Source organism: Trichosurus vulpecula, chromosome 5 (genome assembly GCF_011100635.1).
Source record: "Trichosurus vulpecula isolate mTriVul1 chromosome 5, mTriVul1.pri, whole genome shotgun sequence".
In the NCBI taxonomy this organism is placed as follows: Eukaryota; Metazoa; Chordata; class Mammalia; order Diprotodontia; family Phalangeridae; genus Trichosurus; species Trichosurus vulpecula.
The window spans coordinates 298,214,348-298,235,246 of record NC_050577.1 but is presented as its reverse complement, the minus strand read 5'-3'; the positions used below and the strand labels follow the sequence as shown (position 1 = coordinate 298,235,246).

The following is a 20,899-nucleotide window of genomic DNA, read 5'->3' as shown; positions in this document are numbered from 1 at the left end:
GAGGAGTTCTGAAGCGCAGAAAACTCAAAAGAACTGGGTAGCCATCAGTCTCTGTCAGGGGAGGAGCTCCAGCCATATCTCTGGCCACCCTTTCTGAACCCTTCCCCATTCTCTTGGGTGAAGCTGTGTCAGAGGCTGAAGGACCTGGCAGCCCATGATCATGGAACTCCATCACCCCCTTCCCTTTTGAAGGGAATTAATAGTAGAGAGGTAGAGTAGAATGGGGCTGAACACAAGCAAAACTGTGACTCTCTTTAGACATCTGTTGCTGGTCCATCCCATCTCTAGGTTGACCCTTTTTGGTCCAATGCCTTTATGAGACCTCCAGCCCTGCAGGGCATGTCCCTCTATCCAAGCCACCAAAAATTATCATCTTATATCCCTTACTCTGTCTTCCAAGATATCCAAGAGCACAACCAGCTCACTCACTCACTCACAGCCAATGATCTCTGCTCATGGGAAAGGGCAAAGGAAGAAAAGAGGTCCTTTTCATCCACCAAGAGGTGCCTCCTTCACCCTCTTAGACAAAATCTGTGTAGCACACAAGTGGTTTCTAGCTGAACCCAGGAGAGTTGAGAGAAGGGCTGTGACAAGCTCATAGGAAAGCTGTCCGGGGAAAGAAGGGGTTTGGCAGATCTCATCATGCTGAGTAGGCAGTCCCTTATTACATTACTGGATGGGATTATTCCACAAGTGAAGCTATTTGTCATGACTCTCCTTTACATTTCTTATGTATCATTAAGCCAGATTTCTATCCTCTGTCCCCTCTCTTCTCTGTGCCTTTAAAGGCTCAAGCCATCTGGAATGGACTTCCCTCACCTCCACTATTGAACACCAAGCCCTGACCCTGATCTCACCTCCTCTGTGAAGCCTTCCCTGATCAAGTTAAAGCAATAGCATCACATTTACATTCCTCCTAGCCTTCCTAGGCTTCCCTTTGCTTGTATCTTACTCTTCCTTGTATTGTAGTTGTTTGGAGGGCAATGTGGTACAGGAGGGAAGCATTGGAATTGAGGTCAAAAGACTTGGGTTGCTTGAGGTCTTGTTCCAGATCTTAATAACTGTGTGGCCATAAGCAAATGACCTGACCTCTCTGAATCCAATGACATTGTCTTTGAAATAGGACTTCTTGTGTTACCTTTTGTAAGTCAGTAAATGCTTTAGAAATTTGAGATATTTACTGTATCATCATTACTTGTTGTCCCTTTCCATCCATCATTAGTCAAAATGGTAACTAGGGTGGAGCAACCAGCACTTTACCCAAGGGCACTGACATTTAAGAGGGCAGGATTCTTGCCCCATTGGGAAGGACTCCATACCTCCAGCCTGCACCAAAGCCCCCCTGGATGTATAATGTGTCTGGCCTCACTTTCCTGCCTGGGACTTGAGTTATGAGTCCTGACCATGCTCTTCTCCTGGGACCCCATGCCCAGCCTACCACATATCACTGCTAGGATGTTCTAGCTTTACCCTAGGTCAGACAGAGACAACCACTACAGTCCCTTCTCTTGCTCCTCTCCCCTCCCTCACCCCATCTGCCTCCTGGCCCAACCCCCACCCTCATTGTAGAGGCTGGGACATTCAAAGATCATCTGGGGGATGGGGCTGTCCTTCTCTAGCATGACCACACCTGTGCAGCATGGGTTACACGAGGTAGGGGTTCACATGAAGCCACCCAAGGCACAGTGAAGGTGAAGGTTGGAGGCCAGCAGCCTGAGGGAGTGTCCTAAAGCCCTGGTGCAGCCCAGGGAAGCCTAAGGGAGCTCCTGTCCAAATGGATCTGCCCAACTTCCTTTCTTAGCAGCACAACCTCCCCTGCAGCTGTCTGGCTCCCATTCATCCGCCACCCCACCCCCAGCTGCCCCAGGTGCTGTGATCTCCGGTTATGGTTCTTCCACCAGTGTAGAAGCCCACTGAGGGTGAAGACAGTCTCTTCCCTGGCTCATTATTCCCCATGCTGAAGACAAGGGTTTGGGTTGGGTTGGGTTGGGGGTTTTGTTTGTTTTTGTGCATGGGAGAGTCTAATAACCATTTCCTGACTTGAATGTCAAAGACATATCTCACCTCCTAATCCTCCTGCTCACCCTAGACCCCCTTCCTTCTTACCCTTCACCTCCAAGCTTCATATACTACCTGCTGGTCGACGGCCACCGCATCCAGCCCATTGTACATGATGTTAACCCAACCATCTTTGGAGGCCAAGACGAAGAGGGACATCAAGGCCTGGAACAAAGGATGAGAAGATCATGAGGTCTAGCCACTGAGTTCAACCTCCCCCATTTTACAGATGAAGAAACTGAGGCCCGGGGTGGTTAAGTGACTTTCCCAAAGTCACTCAGGTTGAATCATAAGTGTAGTGCTAGAAAGGGACCCCAAAGCCCATCCAGTCCAATCTCATTTTACAGATGAAAAACTGAGGCCCCAACAGGTTCACCTACTTACCCTGGATCATCCAGGTAAGATCTTGGGTCTAGAACCAGAAGGGTCCAACCCCTTAGTTTTAGAGATGAGGAAACCAAGGCTCAAGAAGTAAAATGTCCAATATCACACAGTTCATTAGAGGTGGACTTGGATAGAGAACCCAGATCTGATTCCTCAGTGGATTGCTCTCTGCCCCACCCTGATTCCCAATGGGGCTGGTCTGGCTGCTTGGGGAGAGAACACTGGGCCAGCCCTGCTCCCAATTCCTCAGATACATCCACCATTCTCTAGAAGCCCTGGCACCTTGGAAGATCTATCTCCCCCAAAGCCCCTCCTCTGAGGTGTGGGCTCCTCCTAAGAACTTGCCCTTGAGGAAATGCCCAAGCCAGCTGTGCTCCTTCCTTCCTCTCTCAGCTCTCCTCCTGATCTTCATTATTTCTCTAGGGATCTCCTACCCTCCCCCCACCACATATTCAGCTCCCTGTCATGTGTCGTCCCCATTGGAAGGCAAGTTCCTTGAGGGAGGGAATATCTTTCTTTTCACTTATCTTATATTCTGAGCACATAGTACATTGCCTGGCACATAGTAAGTGTTTAATTAATGCTCTGTCTGTGTCTGTCTACCTATCTATCTATCTATCCAAACATCTATCTATCCAAACATCTATCTATCTGTCTATCTATCTATCTATCTATCTATCTACTTATCTACTTCGGTATCTATTTATTTAATCTATTTATCTATTTGTCTCTCTATCTAGTTATCTATTTATCTATGTGTCTGTCTATTTATGTGTCTATCTATCTACTTATCTATGTAGGTATCTATCCATCTATTTATTTATTTGTCCAACTGTCTATGTAGTTATCTATTTATCTATATACTTATCTATCTATCTGTCTATCCATCCATCCATTTATCAATCTACCTCCCTATGTATGTAAGTATGTATCTATGTGTCTAGTAGGACATGGATCTAGGCATCACAGCCTTCTTTGAAAATGGGGTTCTAGAGCGCCAGCCTGCCCTCCGGCTCACTCTGCTATGGAGCTGTGCTGCCCAAGGTCATCCTGTTCTGGGTTGAACCACTGGGCCTGAGCAAAGCTGGAGTTGGCAGGGCATAGTGGAGATGTGGGGATGCTCCAAGGCAGTGGCTGTAAGGACCACCGGCCTCTTCCACGTTGGGGCTGCCCCCAGACAGAACGTGCAAGCTTAGAGGAAGGCACTTGCTGCTAGTGTTTGAGCCTAACCCCCTCCCAGTGCTTGTGGAGAAGCTCCTAGTGCTGGAAGGAGAGGAGAGACAGGTGGCCGCGGGCCTGGGGTATTCCTGGGTGTCTCTCCATGTGTGCTGTGGGTGTGCTCCTCCTGTGCTGTGTTTTCCAGGAAAGTCTTATGTGCTGGGCTGGGCTGCTGGAGCTGAGGCACAACCCCCAAAGGAACTGGGAGTGCTGAGTCTGTACCGAGGGTAATAATGGTCTCCATCTTACACTCCCTCTCCCCTAGGGCATGTTAGCATCAGGGTCATGAGATCCCGACAGCCAGAGGCCATAGGACCCCGACATTCAGAGGCAGCAGGTCCTTGAGAGCTGCAGGGTATGAGACCCTTGTAGATGGAAGTCAAAGGACTCTCACATTTACAGATCACAGGTCCCTGACAGCCAAAGGCAGAAAGACTCTAAGAGCTGGAGGCATTGGGCTCTGTAGGGCAGAGACTGCCTTTTAAAGGAGGACAAGACTTGAGACCAAAGATGCTTTCTTAGTTCATTAAATAATAAAAGAGAAAAAAAGGCTGCCCCCCCCCCCCCGAGCTTGTGTGAAGAACAGAGAGGGGTCCTTGGGATGAGGGATTTTGACTGTGGAGGGCACACTCACTCATTCTGTCATCTGAAGCCCTGGAGCTACTCGGCTAAATGAATGTGGTGCTTGGCAAACCTCTCCCCGTTCACCATGCCCAGTCACCATGGCCTCCTCCCCTGCCAGGGCAGGAGTACTCAGTCACAGCCACTGACATTCAGTTGATCTCTGACCCCAGTTTCCCAGCAGTCTTTAAGCATGTAGTCCCCAAGGGTAAGACAAGAACAGTAATAACTGGGGGGTGGGGGGATCAGGAATGGCATCATGGAGGACGAGGTACCTGAGCTGAATTTTGAAGGAAGACAGGGATTCTAAGACTCAGAGGTGAAGGGAAAGAGCATGCCAGACACGGATAACAACTTGAGCAAAAGCAGGGTAGTTGGAAATGTTGTGGATTGGGAGTAGAAGGTAGGACAGTTTGGTTAGGTATTGAGTGTGCAGGACTCTACGGGTGTGTGAGGGGGGAGTGCCATGAAATCAGTCTGGAAAGGAGGTAGATACTAAATTGTGGAGAGCTTTAGATGCCAGGCTGAGGATTTCCCATTTTATCCCAGGGACCATAGGGACCTAGTGAAGATTCTAGAGTTACATGGTCAGATCTATATACATGAGGAAGTTTGGCAACTGTGGATGGAATGGAGAAGGGAGAAACTAGAAACAGAGTGAACAGATAGGAGACTGGTGCTATAATAGTCCAGGTGAGAATGGTGCCAGAACAAAGGTGTGTCAGTGTGAGTGGAGAGAAGGGAATGGATCTAATTGCAATTCATTGTTTCTGGAGAGTACTTTCCACTCTTACAAGAAGGGTCTCCTTTGGTGCTCACAACACCACTTTGAGGTAGGTAGGATGCACCATTATAGGTATTTCCCAGATAGGGAAACTGAGGCTTACTAGACCCCAATCTCCCCAAAGGCAGAGACCATGCCTTGTGTATCCTACACCAGTGTTCTAAGCATCATAGTTGCTTAAAACATATTTGTTGAATGAATATTGAGTACAGCCCAGAGGTTAAAGTGATTTATCCACGCTCACATGGCTGGCTCATCAATCTCAGGGCTAATCCAGCCTGAGCAAGAACCTCCCTGACACCCAACAAGAGATAATCTGGCATCTGGGCATCAATCTGGGCATTAAAGATGCCCACTGAGGAGAAGCCTGCTTACTCCCTAGAGACCCCATCTCATCTCTGGACAGCTCTTATTGTGGCTCACCCCCGCAGCCTCCAACACCACCACTGCTTCTAGTTCTGCCTTCTGGAAATGAAGCCTTATCCCCCTCCCAAATGATGGCCTTTCAGAGCCTTGAACACAGCAATCATTGCCCCCTGAGCCTTCCCAGCCCCTTTTGCCAATTCTTGGACATCCTGGTTTCCAGTTCTCTGTCCCCTGTATGGTGATGGAATGAGAACTGATCCCTGTGCCTTCCTCTCTGCCTCCCTGGCACCCAAGGGGTTCTGGGGGGCTGCTCACCTGGCCCAGGTTGTCGAAGTTGTACTTGTGGTGCACCCAGCGGTAGTTGGCAGCCATGCAATCAGAGCGGTTGGTGATGTTCCGGATGTCAACCCCCAGGCAGTGGTAAAACTTCCCCTTGAAGAGCTGAGGGGGGATGACCAGAGGATCAGAGGTAGAACGGCAGACCACCTTGGAAGTCTGCCAGTCCAGCCCCTTCACTCTGGGAAAGGACATGTCCAAGGTCATACAGGTAGTACCTGACAGAGGATCTAGGTCCTCTGACTCCAAACCAGAATCTCCCAACAGGCAAATATTGGGATGGGAGTGGGGAGACAAGGTGACAAAGTGAGACAGTGTGGGGTGGTGGAAAGAGCCTTGGACTAAGGCAAGAGACCTGAGTTCAAATCCTGACCCTGCCATTCACTATCTGTGTGACTTAGGGCAAGCCTCCTAACCTCTCTGGGCCTTGGTTTACTCATCTGTAAAATGAGGGGGTTGGACCAGAAAACTTCAGCCCTAGAAGCACAGAAAGAATCATCAGGTCCTAGATTTAGAGGCTGAGTCCCACCCCTCACTTTACAGATAAGAAAACAGCCTGGGTGCATTTATTAGGTGCTTTAAGGTTTGCAAAGGACTCTTTCAAATATTATCTCATTTGATCCTTACCATCCTCCCCCTCTGGGAGGTGGGCACTTATCATTCCCATTTTAGAGATGAGGAAACTGAGGCAAGCAGAGGTGATTCGCTCAGGGTCACGCAGCTAGTGAGTATCTGAGGCCAGATTCAAACTCGACTCTTCCTGGCTCCAGCTCCACTGAGCTATCTTGCTTCCTTTGGAGTCTCTTTACAGATCACCCAGAGCCCAGGGAGGTCCAAAGGGAGCTTTGAGGGACAAGGTGAAGGAGGGGGTGAAAAGGGGAGACGGTCCAGACAAATCCAGAGATATCGGACACTGAGTTTCTAAGCTGCTGATCTCTGGGGCGAGAACTCTAATTCTAGTATTCTTGACAGGGAAAACATGGTGAGAAAAGGAAGGGGAAGGTTTGAATCCTGCATCCCTGGGGCACGGATGGGTTGCTGGGTATGTGACTGGAGAGAAAACAATTTCTCTTCCAGAAAAACAAACAGGCATAAAACAGCTGCCCTCCTGATCCCTTCCTCAGCAGCCACTGGCCTGCCCAGAGGCACCCGCTCCATGAGGAGGGGATGGGCGGATACGTGGGGCCCAGGATCCATGCTACGGCTATCTATAGCTCACTCTGTAAGAGGCAAGAAACACCCACTCTCTGTGTTCTTCTACAGCGGATTCCTAAAATAAAGAGCCAGGAGAAGGAAAAAAAATATCATTGTGGGTGGACTCGGGCTCGTGAAGCAGGGCTGGGTGTGCCAGGGAGGGTCTAGCCTCGGCACAGGATACCCTTCCCCACCAGGCTGCCCAGACCCTGCCCCTCTGGCCCAGGGGCTCCCTCAGCAATGGTGCTTGCCTTAAGCAGGGTCAGCAGAGTCCTCGGGATGGCCAGAGCATCCTCCACCTCCTTGCTGTTCTCCAGTTGCCTCTTGGAATGCTGCCGCCTGTCACCTCCTACCTATTCTTAGAATCCTCAAATGTCAGGTCTGGAAGGGCTATCGGGGGTCATCACACCCCAGCCCTATCTGAGCAGGAATTAATGATGGGGAAGTAACGTGGTCCAGTTGAAAGGGCCATAAGGAGCGGCATTCGAAGCCACTTACTGACTGAGTGACCCCAGGCATGACAATCTCTGGGCTTCAGTTACCTTCTCTACAAAACTGGGGAATTAGATGACCTTTAACATTTCTTCTAGCTCTAAATCTATGATTCAGGATAAATGGAGCGTTTAATCCAGCAGCATGCATTTATTAAGTACCTACTGTGTATGAGAATCTGTGTTGGGCACTGGTGGATACAAATAAAAGAAATGGCCAATTCCTGCCTTCAGAGAGCTCCTATTCATCTCCAATTTAAAAAGCCCAGAATGCTGGAGCTGGAGGGAACCTCTGGGGTCCTCCAGCCCTGCTCTTGCTGAACCCACATGAACCATAACCCCGCCTCCCATTTCAGAACTATTAATATCATACGTATAATCTCCAGGCAACTCTCAAAAATGATGAGTCTCAGAGAAGCTGCCAGCCTGCTCTGGGAGAGGGTATTCCCCATCCTGGAGTTCCCTACAGCTGTGAAATCCCATGTCCCTGTCCCTAGTCCTGATTCCATAAGCCCTGTAGGGTAATATTTTCTAAAGACTACCATGAGGAAATTTAATTGGGTAAGTGAATAAGTGAACCCATTAAATTACACTGACTAGGACACAGTATCAATGAAACAATTAACAAGCATTAATTAAGGGCATGTATTTCCTCTCTACCCCACAGTCCAGGGGCAATAGCAACTGTCTAGGACGTAGGGAAGGGTAGGGGTTTGCCCAGTCCTAGGAGGTTAGGCACTGGTTAGACTCTCCAGGATGAGGAAGTGACAGGGCAGGACCTAAGCTCAGGTTTTCTAGCCCCAAGTCCAGGGCTCAATGTCATCTGACTGTGGGTCCTGTCTCCTCCATCAAACTGGAAGCTCCCCAGAGGAGGGGCTCAGGAAGCATGACTGCGTTTCAGGGACCATGGCAGACACCAAGGCAAAAATGAAATAATCTGTGCCCTCAAGGAGCTTCTGACAGATGGACACTGGCCAGTGGCTTCTCATCCTGGCACTCAAGACACTTTAGAGCCTGGCCCTACACTCCTTGTTCACCTGGCTTCACATTATTCCTCTATGCTCCAGCCGGGCTGGGCTCCTCACACTCCTTGGGCAACTCTCCTTTCATGTTGGCTTGGCACACTATTTCCTGCTCATGGAATGCCTCTGGCCCTTCTTTTCTACAGGTAGATGCCTCATTGTCCTTCCAGCCCACCACTTCTACTCAGTCCTCTCTACCCCACTTCTGAGGACTGGGCAGACTCTTCTGGAGACATCATCCCCACCTCTTCTCCACTGAAAACCGGGCTCTGCCCCTGGAACCACCCTGGGCTCTGATGGGCCAGTTTTGACCTAATCCCACTTGGCTGCAGGCCTCCATGGTGCTCTCTGGTCGTCTCCTCTACTCTGGTGCCACCAGCACGAACACCAGTGCCCCCTGGGCCCCCCTACTTTCTATCTCTCATTCATTTGCTGTGTCCTCCATTAAAATATAAGCTTCTTGAGATCAGGACTTTGCTTATGTGTGGACCCTCAGTACCTAGCACAGTACCTGCTCCATAATAAGCACTTAAAAATTCTCTCTCTCTCCCTCCCTCCCCTCTCTCCTCTTCCTCTTCTGCTCTCTCTCCCCTCCTCTCTCTCTCCCCCTCCTCTCTCTCTCTCCTGTCTCCCTCTCTCTCTCCTCTCTCTCTCTCTCTCTCTCTCTCTCTCTCTCTCTCTCTCTCTCTCTCTCTCTCTTTCTCTCTCCTCCCTCCCTCCCTCTCTTCTTCTCTCTCTATCTCCTCTTTGAAGTCTTTCCTCCTCCCCACTCAGCAGGCAATGATTCCTCCCTCATGAGATTTCATAGCCCCTTGCACTGTCTCCATGTACTTATAGATAGAACGTAAGCTCCTTAAGGGTAGGAATAATTTCATTTTTGTCTTTTCAGCTCTGATGCTTAGCACAGTGCTTGGCACCTAGTAGGCTCTTTCAAAATACTTATGAATTAATTGATTAATTAGTTGATCTCATTCTAAGATGGTCTCCCAACTTTTACTTTCTCTTGGTCCACCCTTTTCACAGGTATTGAGCCCCAGGGCACCAGAATACTGGTATTTTTTTTAAGATTATGAGATCTGTAGTCAGAGGACCTGAATTTAAATCTTGTCTGTGTGGTAAACCAGTCTGCATCTCTGAGCCTCAGCCTCAGCTATAAAATTATTAAATCAGGCTAGATGGTCTCTCAGGTCTCCCCCATCTGCCATCACCCAGAGGTGCAGTCAGCCCCCATGTCCTCCAGCCACTCACCTGCACTCCCAGGATGCCAAAGATGATGAAGAAGGCACAGCAGATGAGGACAATGTTTCCAATGGGTTTGAGGGATGAGATCAGAGTCTCCACCACAAGCTTCAGTCCTGGGGCGCGACTGATGACCCTGCAGTTGGGTGTCAAGATGGGGACAGTTAGGGATGAGGGGAAGGATCTCCCTGGAGTTTACTGAGCCCACCCTCATGGCACCAAGGAAATGAAGGGTCATAGAGTCACTAGTCTAGACTCAAAGAGGCCAGATGAGTTGCCTGAGGTCACACAGGTACCTGTTGGGACCTTGTAGTAACTAGGTTTGGCACTGGGGGGGGGGTCCCTGGGAATGGCTGGTGGGGCAGGAAGTAGAGGGCACAGGGAGGTGACCAAGGGCTTCCTCACCGTAGTGGGCGAAGGGTCCGGAGGAGGCGAAGGACCCGGAGGACCCCAAGGATTGTGGCTCCTCCTGCAGAGGCCACAGAGACCACGATGTCGATGAGGGACACAAAGACCAGGAAGCCATCCAAGATGTTCCAGCTGCTCCGGAGGTAGGCCTGCTCCCCAAAATACAGGCCCAAGGAGACCACCTGGCAAGGGCAGGAAGGGTGCACAGAGACAAAGGAGGGGTGTTGCAGAATCTCACAATTATAAGGGCCCTCAGAGATCATGTGGTCCAACCCATGAGTGAACATGAATTATCCCCGATCATTAGGAGCTGTCCAGCATTTGCTTGAAGACCACAGTGATGGTGATGGAGAGCCTTTGCTGAGAACAAGGTAGAATGTACAGATGAGGGAGGGAGTACAGTTTATCCATGGGCACAAAAAGAGGGTCACAAAATAAACTAATTTAGGGAAGGGCTATGCCCAGGAGGTGGAATGTTTGGACTGTCCAACCTACCTTTAGTGTCATCTCTCCAACAAAGATGGCGGTGAAGATGTAGTTGGACACAGTGAGGAATATTCGCTCCTGGAAAGAGAAGTGGGGATAAAACTGGACCCAGGGAGGACTTCCAAGCCCTCTTTTTCCTCTGTTCTCATCCTTGTGATAATCCCATCATTCTGTCCAATAGTCATGCTAACACTCTCCCTCCCTCTACCCTACCACCCCAACTTCATTATTCCCTTTGTCTGTCCTGGATCCACCTGTATCCCCCCACTGTAGCCCAGGGTCCCTTTATAAATCCCATCTCCCTTCCCTCTTAGGGTGTGGAAGAGGGTGTTAGTCAGTGTAAGTTGGGTCTTCAAATGCTCTTCATGGGAAATCATAAGATACTAGATCTCGGGCTGGAGAGGACCTCAGACATCATCAAATACAAGCCCCTCATTTGACAGAAAAGGAAACCGAGGCCCATGATGGTGATGCATCTTGCTCAAGGTCACATAGGGAGTAAACGGAAGAGGTGGGATTTCTGACTCCAGAGTTAGTGCTTTCCACTGCACCCCACAGCACATGATCACCTCACATGGTTAGAAAGCAGCAGAATCAGGGTCTGTCTGAGTCCGGATCCCCTGACCCCAGGTGCAGTGTTTTCTTCCAGCCACATCCCCCCCCAATCCCACCAGCTGCCTGGCCCTGCCCCTGCTTGGGCCCCACTCACAGTGCTGCCGGCCTCTATCTGGGGCCTCTCCAGGGCGATGGTGATACAGTTGAGAAAGATAAAAGCCAGGACGACGTAGTCAAAGAGCTTGTGGGTGATGATGGTTTGGCAGAGGACCCGGAACCTGGCAGGAGATAGATGCCCTCCACCTCAGCCTCTCTCCTCCAGGCCTGGGCCTGAGCATGCTGGGCAGTGGGGAGGAGGGGACCAGGGCATAATGAGGGAAGCTCTCCGGGAACAGAAAGCATGGGCTCAGAGAGAGTGGCCATGGATGCCATGATGGGCTCTCTCCACATTCACTGAGAATACATGAACCCTGAAAACCAATGCTGACCGGGTGCCCTAGTCTCTCTCCCTGGGTCACGCTTCTTCCAGTGGACTCAGCAAGATGCCCCCTCCTCCAAAAACCTTCCCTGATCTCACAATCACAAGGGACCTCAGGGAGCATCATGGCTGAACATTATCCCTTGGATAATATCCCTGATATTGGGGGCCAGCCAGTGTTTGCTTGAAGACTGCCACTGAGGCAGAGACAAAATTGTTCTCCCCTTCCTCCAATGTTGCTAAAGCTCCTTGGAGCTCTCCTTCACCCCACTGCTCCCCTCCCTTATATTGTATCATCCCTATGCTTATCCACACACACATACACAAACACACACATATGCATACATACGTGCACACATATACACCCCTATCAATCAACAAGCACATCCTGTCTCTCTGTGACCTTGACCAATCACTTAACCTCTCTGGGCTTGATTTTCCTCATCTGTTAAATGGTTGGGGGTTGTACTAGGTGGCCTCTAAGGCCCTTCCAAATCTAGATCTATGATCCATTTATTTAGCTCTTGCTAGATGCCAGACTGCTTCAGGCATATAGTAGGTGCTTAATAAATGCTGTCTCATAGCTTGAGCAATCAGTTGAGGCAGGTACTAAGTGTGTTTTCATCTTCCTCTCTCCAGCGCCCGGTGCAGGGTGTAGGCACCGAGGAAATGTTTGTGGAATTGAAATGAACTATCCACCTCTGGCTGGAGGCAATGATAATCCTTGACATTAGGTTCAGAGTTTTAGAGCTAGGAGGAAGCTTAGAGACTGTCTAGCCCAACCTGCTCATTTAACAGAAGAAGAGACTGAGGCTGAGAAAACTTAGGTGACATACCAAGGCAGGAAGAGAGAGGGCTGGGGTTTGAACTCAGCCTCTCTGGCTCCAAACCCCAAATGCTCTATCCCACTGCCCCACACTCAACTGAAATAGACCTTTATGGTTTTCAGAGTCTTACATCCCTTACATCCCACGACCTAAGCCTCATGACAAACCAATGAGGTGGGTACCACAGGGATTAAACCTGGCCCGAGATTTCACTGGTATAGAGAACTCCCAGGTGAGAATAGTCCCTCTATCAATGCAGGTAGGCACCTTTTCTACAGTCTTAGAGTTATCTCAGAGGCTAAGGGACTTGGCTAAAGGAGTCAGAGGCAGCACTTGACCCAAAGCTTCCTGGCTTTGAGACCAGCTCTATCCACTAGGCTGTGGTTTCCCCTTCAGGTAACAACTGGGCCCATCAAAGGGCCCGGCCTCAGCCACCAGCAAAGGACCCAGTCCCAGTCTCCATGGCTCCTCACTACCTGCACTGCTCCCCCTCTCCCAGGGCCCAAATGCTTCCCCCTTCCCTTCCCAGTCCAGCCCTCACCCACCTGTTCTCGGGAGAGAAGAGGTAGACAGACCAGTCTTCCCTGATCTCACACCAGTCGGGCTTGTAAACATCCATCATCTTCCGGATTCGGAAACACAGGCTCTGGCGGGGGTGGGGAGGGGTGAGAGTCAGAGATAGTATGAGACCCCGTCTCCTGGCTCCTTCTCTCATAACTCACCTCTGGGTTGTGCTGGTTGGTAAGAATTGAAATAGACCAGCCCCCTCTCCTGCTGCTCCCCTGGCATTCCTGGGATGTGAGACCACCAGCACTTACCTCCTTGAATGTGGCAGGCATCCAAGGATGGCAGCCTCCAAATGTGCCCAGGGCTCTTTCCTTCCCTCTTCTGACACCATCAGTACTCAACTTCACATGTTTGGGCCCCCATTTCAGGTCTTAATGTGCTTCTGTCTAGTGCAACTAAGTCTCCCCAGGAAGAGTATAAGCTCTCTGGGGACGTGGATTATGTCTCTTCCCTCCTTTTTCAGCCCTCAACCTCCTTCAAGTGTGCCTACCTAGGGCACAATGATGACTGTAATGGACAGATCAATAGTCCCTGATATCAGCCCTGGGTGGCTCCTTTCTGAAATCATAGTAGATTCTAAGCTCCCTGAGGGCAGGGAAATTTGCTTCATCTCTGTACACGCAGCTCCTGGATGACCTCTACTGGGATTTCATTAGTGTAGAAGAGTCCTCCTCTGACACAGATTTGTGGCTTATTTGGAACTGATCATTATCCACTACAGTCGTGCTGCCTTTTCTCCTTTCCTGTAGGTGGTTCTTAATAAATCTAGGGTGCATTCTAAATCTGAAGCGTGTGGATTTCAAAAAGTTCAGAGGAAATATAAAAAGAATCTCATGGAGTTAAATGTTTCAGAGGAAATCAGCCCAGGAGGATGAGACATATTCACGAATGAAATTCCAAAGAAATAAAGGGAATCTATTCCAATGAGGAGGAAAAATGGGATTGGTCTTAAAAGTTGGATGTGGATGCACAGGGAGCTCATCAGCCAGTTGAGATTTTAAAACCAACAAGAGACTCTAATGACAGCAAAAGGGGTGGGTTTTTCTTAAACTGTGTTGGGAAGAAAAGGGGTACAGCTTTTGCTTGAGATGGGTGGGGTAATTATATAGGAAAAAAAGGCAGCCAGGGAATGCATAGGGAATGGTAGAAGAAAAATGATTACAGGATGTTGATACCCAAGACAGGCAAGAAGAAAGAGAGAGACCATTTGGCTGCCCTTGATAAATACATGTCCTGAAAGAGCTGGCAGATGTGATGATTAAGTCATTGTCAGTGATATCTGAAAGATCCTGGAAAATGGAGGGGACTGGATAAGACACAAGAACTGGATAAAGGAGAATGTCTCCCTGCAAAAATTTCAAAATTGAAATGACCATAGAACTAGCAAACTCTAAGCCAAGTCTAGGATGGAGGTAGGTATAGATGGTGTGTCCATCTGACTTGCAGAAGACACCAAGCTAGGAGGGATAGCTAACATGGCGAATGACAGAGACAGGATCCAATAAGATCCAACAAAGAACATTGGGCTGAAGCTAATGACCTGGAGTTCAATGAGGATAAATATTAAGTCTTACACTTGACTATAAAAAAATCAACATTATAAGTCTAAGAGGGAAGTAGCATGGTTGGACAGCAGCTGTTCTGAAGAAATCTGAGGGTCTGAATGGACTGCAAGCCACATGAGTTGTCAGCATGCTAATTCAGTTTTGAGCTGCATTAAGAGAGGACTCTCTGCGGAACAGGTGAGAGTCCCCCTGTGCTCAGCTGTCATCAGATCTCCTCTGGAGTCTTGTGTTCAATTCTAGGAGCGAAGGTTTAAGCAGGACATTTATAAGCCGGAGCTGAGGATCACACAGAGGAAGGCAACCAGGAGATGAAGGGCCTTTAGTCAGTCTCATATGAAGATGAGTTAAAGGAACTGGGCCTGTTCAGCCTGGAGAGTGGGCTTGGGGTAGTGAGAGGAGCCTTCAAAAGTCTGAGGGACCATCATGGGGAGGAGGGATGGTGGAACCAGGAGCAATGGGGGAGGGGAAGCTGCAAAGGGGAAAATAGAAGCTCCAGAGCCTTGGGATGGGGTGGGGAAGGGACTGCCTGGAGTGGGGAAGGGGCTTTTCCCTCACAAGAGGTCTTTAAGTGAGCACCAGACAACCACTTGTCAGGTGGGTTAAAATAGGGATTCTTTTGGTGCAGTGGCTGGACCAGATGGTTCCTTCCAGTTCTCAAGTTCTGTGATTCTGCAAAATGTAGAATTAGGGTCAGAAGACCTAAGTTCAAATCAAGGAGGGGTAATGAGAACCACAGAATTCAGAAGTGGGAGGGAGCTTAGATCAGGGGATGTCAGAGCCGGGAGGGAGCTTAGATCAGGGCATGTCAGAGCCGAGAGGGAGCTTAGAACAGGGAATGTCAGAGCCGGGAGGGAGCTTAGAACAGGGGATGTCAGAGCCGGGAGGGAGCTTAGATCAGGGGATGTCAGAGCCGGGAGGGAGCTTAGAACAGGGGATGTCAGAGCTGGGAGGGAGCTTAGAACAGGGGATGTCAGAGCCGGGAGGGAGCTTAGATCAGGGGATGTCAGAGCCAGGAGGGAGCTTAGAACAGGGGATGTCAGAGCCGGGAGGGAGCTTAGAACAGGGGATGTCAGAGCCGGGAGGGACAGTAGAAATGATCTAGGCCCAATCCCTTTTTTAACACATGAGAGCACTGAAGGCCAGAGTGGCAGTGACTTGCCCAGGGTCACATGGCTAATTGGAGATGAGCCCAGGTCTTCAGGCCCCTAGTCTGGTCCTTTCTCTCTGGCAGTTAGAGGGAAGGCAGGCTCTCGGATGGTTGTCTGACTCTCTGCTGTGCCCTCTGCCCCTGCCCTGCCTCTCTCTGTCCCCCTCAGGGCCACTCACATAGTCAATCTCTTCTTCATCCTCTGCATGGTCCTTCCGGTTGTCCATCTTGGTGAAAACATCTTTGGCGATGTTGGGCATCTTCCCATTGCAGTCCTGGTGCTCACTGGTGCCTAGACCTGTGCCCCCCTTCCGGGTGGGCCTCAGATGAGCATGAGAAGCCGGTGGTGGCAGCTCTGCCAGGTCCAAGGAGTCCTTGGTGTCAAGGGAGAGCGTCCGACGGTGCCGGTAGCAGTGCGGGTGGTGGAGGTGGTGGTGGTGGTGATGAGGATGAGGTGGTAGGTGATGGGGTGGGCCCCGAGGGGTGCCATCATCCCGCTCCATTTCTGCTGACCGGCCCCTCTCCCCAGAGAGGAGTGACTCGTGTTCCGCAGAGGGAGCTCGGTGTTTCAGGCTATGGCCCCGGGCCAGGCTGTTCCAGCTGGACCGGCGGCTGGCCCAGGTTCCACTGTGGCCCCAGGCCCCATAGTAGGAGCTTCGGGAGCTAGACTGAGAGACAGACACAGAGAGCAAGTGAGAGAGGTTAGAAGCAGGGCACATAGCTCTCCTGCTCAAGAACCTTCTATGGCTACCTACTGCCTACCAAGGAAAGTACAAACTTCTCTACTTGGTATTCAAGGCCCTCCAAAGCATAGTATCATCCTACATTTTTGGCCTTGTCTCATATTACCCCCATCCATGTGCTCTATGCTCTAACCAAACTTTCTACTCACTACCAAACAGGGAACATGTCCTATGACCCATACACTGTATCTTTCCTCATTTCCTGTTAATGGAATATCTACTGTAATTCCTAGCCTTCTTCTAAAGGCTTCCTCAGATGCCACCTCCATGAAGCCTACCCTGATCCCCTGGCTAGAATGACCTCTGACCTCACATGGTACAGTACTTCCTAACTTTCCAATGCACTCACCATGTAATAGTTCATGTTTAAGCTGTGTGGCACCTAATCCCCTTACTGGACTGTAAGTTCCCTGTGGTCATGGTCCATGGTCATAGTCTCCTCATTGGCATCCCTGCCTCCAGCCTCTCTCCTCTCCAATGCATCCTGCACATTGATAGTCCTAAAGCCCAAGTGTGACCCCCTCAAGAAGCTTCACTGGCTTCCTATGGTCTCTATGACAAAATACAGTTTCCATTTAAAATGTATAATTCTTCATAATTTATACATGACTCCTCATCATGTACTATATTTTTCACCAATTTGGCTCTTCCACATACACAATGACTCTGGCACACAGTAGGCCTTTTATAAGTGCTTCCTGGATTGAGCTGAATTCAGGCTAGGATTATATCTTCTCCAAGCAGCTCAGTGCTAGGCACAGCACACAGGTGGAATTTAGGCAATGTTGGCTAAATTGAATTGGCTGGAGTTAGGCTCCAAACCAGCAGCAGTTTAGCATTCCTGCCTTCAGAAAGCTCCTGGCTGACATCATGGTCAGGCCCCAAAGGTGCGGGGGCAGGGCTGGGGATGAGGACGTAGGCTGGAGCACCCTACTATGAGCTTGTTGGTCCTTGGGGCCTGCTAGGTCTTAGAAGGCTCTAATCCCAGGGGGCCTGTGTGGCCTGGCTGCCTCAGGGGAAATCATCCTAGCCTGGCTAGGGTAGACAAGGAAGCCTGAGGCAGGAACAGCCTTGGCCTTCATGCTTCAAAATCCCTAGAATACTTATTCAGCAAACACTTATTAAACACCTACTGTGTGCAAAGCACTGTGCTTGGCACTGGATGGTTTAGAGACAAATGAGAGCTGGCTCTGGGTTCAAATCTTGTGATATGACTCACCAGAGACCGCTGGTCATAGCTCATCCTCCCCAAAGACATAACGCTGCTCTTTCGGGAATCCAAAGCAAGGAGCACCTGGTCAGGCTGCAGGGAGTGGCAAGGGCCAGGGGGCATGCCCCCCATGGTGGCCAGGGAGCCAGGCAGTGGAAGGCTGGGGTCCAGGTGCCCATTGGGGGTCATGGGGATGGGGCAGAGCTTGATATCTGAGAGGAGAGATCCAAAGATGGGGAGGGATGGGAGAGGGAGATATGCACAGAAACACAGACACAGAGAGCAGGGGGGAGGGGAGGAGGGTCAAGAGCTTTCCCTTGCTGACCTCCCACAGAGGGGCCCTCACCTGCCCACACACCCACATCCCTCCAGCACTTTAGTTGTTCAGAGAGCACAGTCCTCTCACTATAATCCTGGGAGGCAGCGAATGCAAATCTGCCCATCCCCATTTTGAAGAGGAAACAGGCCCAGAAATGGGCAATGACCAAGTTACAGAACCTGGAATCAAGCCCTAGGCCTCAGCTGGAGAGCAGGCTCTTCAGCACCTGCCAGGACACCAAGCAGGGAGATGCTCTCAAAGACAGGCTGCTTTCTCCACCTTGCTTAGCCCAAGGTGAAAGGGACCTGGCTCCCAGGTGGTGAGGGCCTAGGAGAACCTGGGCCTTCCCTACTGACAGTGTCTCATTTCCCCCTCTGTGCCAGGGGATATAATGTATGCTGCTCAGAGCCTTAGCTTTTCTGGGGCTTGGCCTGGCCTGCTCTGGCTGGGGCCCCAAGCATGTGCAGGTAGGGCATCCCTTACCAAAATGGCCTTCATGACCCTCCCGGAACTTGTCAAACTCTTCCAAGTTGGATGAGCTCTGGTCTTCGTCTGAGTAGGAGCGGTTGGCATCTCCCTGGAGGGGAGGGAAGCAGTAACAGCCTGCATTTCTATCATTGTCTAAGGCTCGCTCATGATCCAGTGAGGCACGTGGTACAGGATTCACATCCCTACTCTGCAAATGATGAAACGGTGCTTTCCCTATTCTACCATGCTGGGCAGTGAAGGCAGTGGGGAGGGAGAAGGAGGGAGGCAAGAGTCCCAAATCCCCACAGACCTTGCCTCCAAGCTGGACCACCAGAAATATTTGTGAAGGGAGAGGCTGGTCCTCTGCCACCTCTCAGGGGCTTCAAGACATGACTAAATGCTCACTGACTGACTGACTGATGTCTCCATGGCAATATCCATGCCATCAAGAACCTCTCCAGACATGACCCTTACTCTGGCCATCCTCCTCATCTCCTCCCATTAGGACATGGACTCTGGTCCCTGGGGCCAGGGGCTCTGATGGGGGAGCTTCCAGACCATTTCCAAACCAAGCTGTTTCAAGCATCCCCTCTTCTTCCTCTCCCAACTCTCTTTTTGTGTCTTCTCTGCCCTCAAAATGCAAATGTCTCAAGGGCAGGGACTATATGCTTGCTTAGCACTCAGCACATAGTAGGGCTCAATAAAAGCTTGTTCATTCATTTGTTCCCTTTCAGCCACAGATGTGCAGATCCTGTCTTACTGTCTGTTTTAGCTGCTAGCACTCCCCTCCCGTCCCTGCGCCTAGGGGAAGAGGAAGAGCTTTTGATGGGCTCCTGACGCCAACCTCTGCCAAGGGGCTGGGCTGACTGCCTCCTCTTCTCCCCTTTGATCCTGGAGGCTCCTTCACTAACTCATTCCCTCCTTCCTCCAGCCTTCTCAGGCGGTGATGGGAACAAGGAGGAGGAGGAGGACATTGCTGATAATGACTCCATTCCAAGCACGTTAGGATTCCCAAAGCACACTCTTCATAAGGCCCCTGTGAGCAGGCAGGACAAGGATTCCCATCCCTAGTTCATAAATGAGGAAGCTCAGGGAGGGGGCATGGAGCCCAAGTCAAGGCCCTGCCTGGCATGGGAGGGCACCTCACCTCTGCCTGGAAGCCCTCCACCAGGATGGCCACCAGCAGGTTGAAGAGCACGTAGTTGCCGAAGGTCATGAGAGCCACAAAGTAGAGGGAGGCCCAAGGGGAGGTGGATGCCATGCCATTGTAGAGCACCATATTCCAGTCCTCCTGTGTCAGGATCTGCAGAGGGGAATCGGGTAGGGATGCTCAGTGAGGCGGGGTGGTGGAGGGGGGTGGGCAGTGGGAGAGGGGGGCAGGCGGGGTGGAGGAGGGGTGGGCGGGGGGGGGGGCAGGTTGGGGGGAGGGGCGCCAGGCAGGTCCAGGCTGCCAGACCAGGATATCCAGGGCAGTAGCTCCTGTGCCACGCTCACACTGAAGATTCTCTCCCTTCCAGACATCCACACTCAGGTCCAATTCCACGAACACTCAGTCCCCTGTGCTTGTTCCTACTTGTGCAGCCACACACTTGTACACAGCTTCAGTGGTGCACACTCACACCTGTGCACTGCCCCATCTGTGCACTCCCTCACTTGTGTGATTTCATGATGGTACACTGCCTTAACCTTACACATTCATGCTTGCACATTTCTGTCTTGCAAATTCTCCCTTGTGCCCTCTCACACCTGTGCAGGCTCCTCGAGTTTGCACACTCATATTTGTGCTCCCTTCCATTCGTGCACTTCTCTCATCCACACCCACACTCGTGTACTTCTTCAACCTTACACACTCACTGTTGTGCCCTCTCCTCTATTGTGTATTGTGTATGCTTTTATTTATTTGTGCACTACTCAGAAATCAGCTGACAAGCCCACTTAGTTGTCCTTGGAATGACCTTTGCTAACCCCAACTTTCATTATTCCTATTAACTGCATCTCACCCCCTTTTCCTGGATGCCCCACCTAGGGCTTGGGTTGCTGCTCCTCTTTCAGGATCTGCAGGGACATCACTGTTGGTGGGGAGGTGTGTGTATGTGTGTTGGGAAAGGAGCGGACTTTGGTCCCAGCGGTCCTGGCCAGGCGGGGGATTGAGGTAGGGACTTTCTCTTTCACCCTGAAGGGATGCACTCCTCACCTGGAATACTGTGACAATGGCCCAGAGAAGTGAATCAAAGTTCTTCCGGTCGGGCACCGTGTCTCCGGTGTCAGTCCTGAGGCTGAATTTGCAGCCAAAAATGTGCATCCCTAGGATGCTGAAGAGAAGAGAAGGGTACGGTGAAGGGTCTCAGACGCCAGGAAGGAGGTGGTGGTTAGAGCGCAGAGGGAGCCCCCGGCCCCCTCCCATCTCTCCTTC

The 20,899-nt window shown here is 50.7% G+C and overlaps 1 protein-coding gene across 1 annotated transcript in view; it reads right to left on the bottom strand.

Annotated features, from left to right (window-relative positions):
* Nucleotides 1–20,899, bottom strand: part of CACNA1I (calcium voltage-gated channel subunit alpha1 I) — a 115,090-nt gene that overhangs the window by 37,828 nt on the left and 56,363 nt on the right. Inside the window, exons 9-20 of the mRNA XM_036760824.1 lie at nt 20,681–20,798; nt 19,634–19,789; nt 18,502–18,595; nt 17,709–17,911; nt 15,926–16,414; nt 13,013–13,113; nt 11,317–11,440; nt 10,617–10,685; nt 10,119–10,303; nt 9,723–9,849; nt 5,747–5,872; nt 2,134–2,223 (exon numbers count right to left, since the gene is read on the bottom strand). Of these exons, the coding sequence (XP_036616719.1) occupies nt 2,134–2,223; nt 5,747–5,872; nt 9,723–9,849; nt 10,119–10,303; nt 10,617–10,685; nt 11,317–11,440; nt 13,013–13,113; nt 15,926–16,414; nt 17,709–17,911; nt 18,502–18,595; nt 19,634–19,789; nt 20,681–20,798 (1,882 nt within the window). The remainder of the gene's footprint in view (nt 1–2,133; nt 2,224–5,746; nt 5,873–9,722; nt 9,850–10,118; nt 10,304–10,616; nt 10,686–11,316; nt 11,441–13,012; nt 13,114–15,925; nt 16,415–17,708; nt 17,912–18,501; nt 18,596–19,633; nt 19,790–20,680; nt 20,799–20,899) is intronic.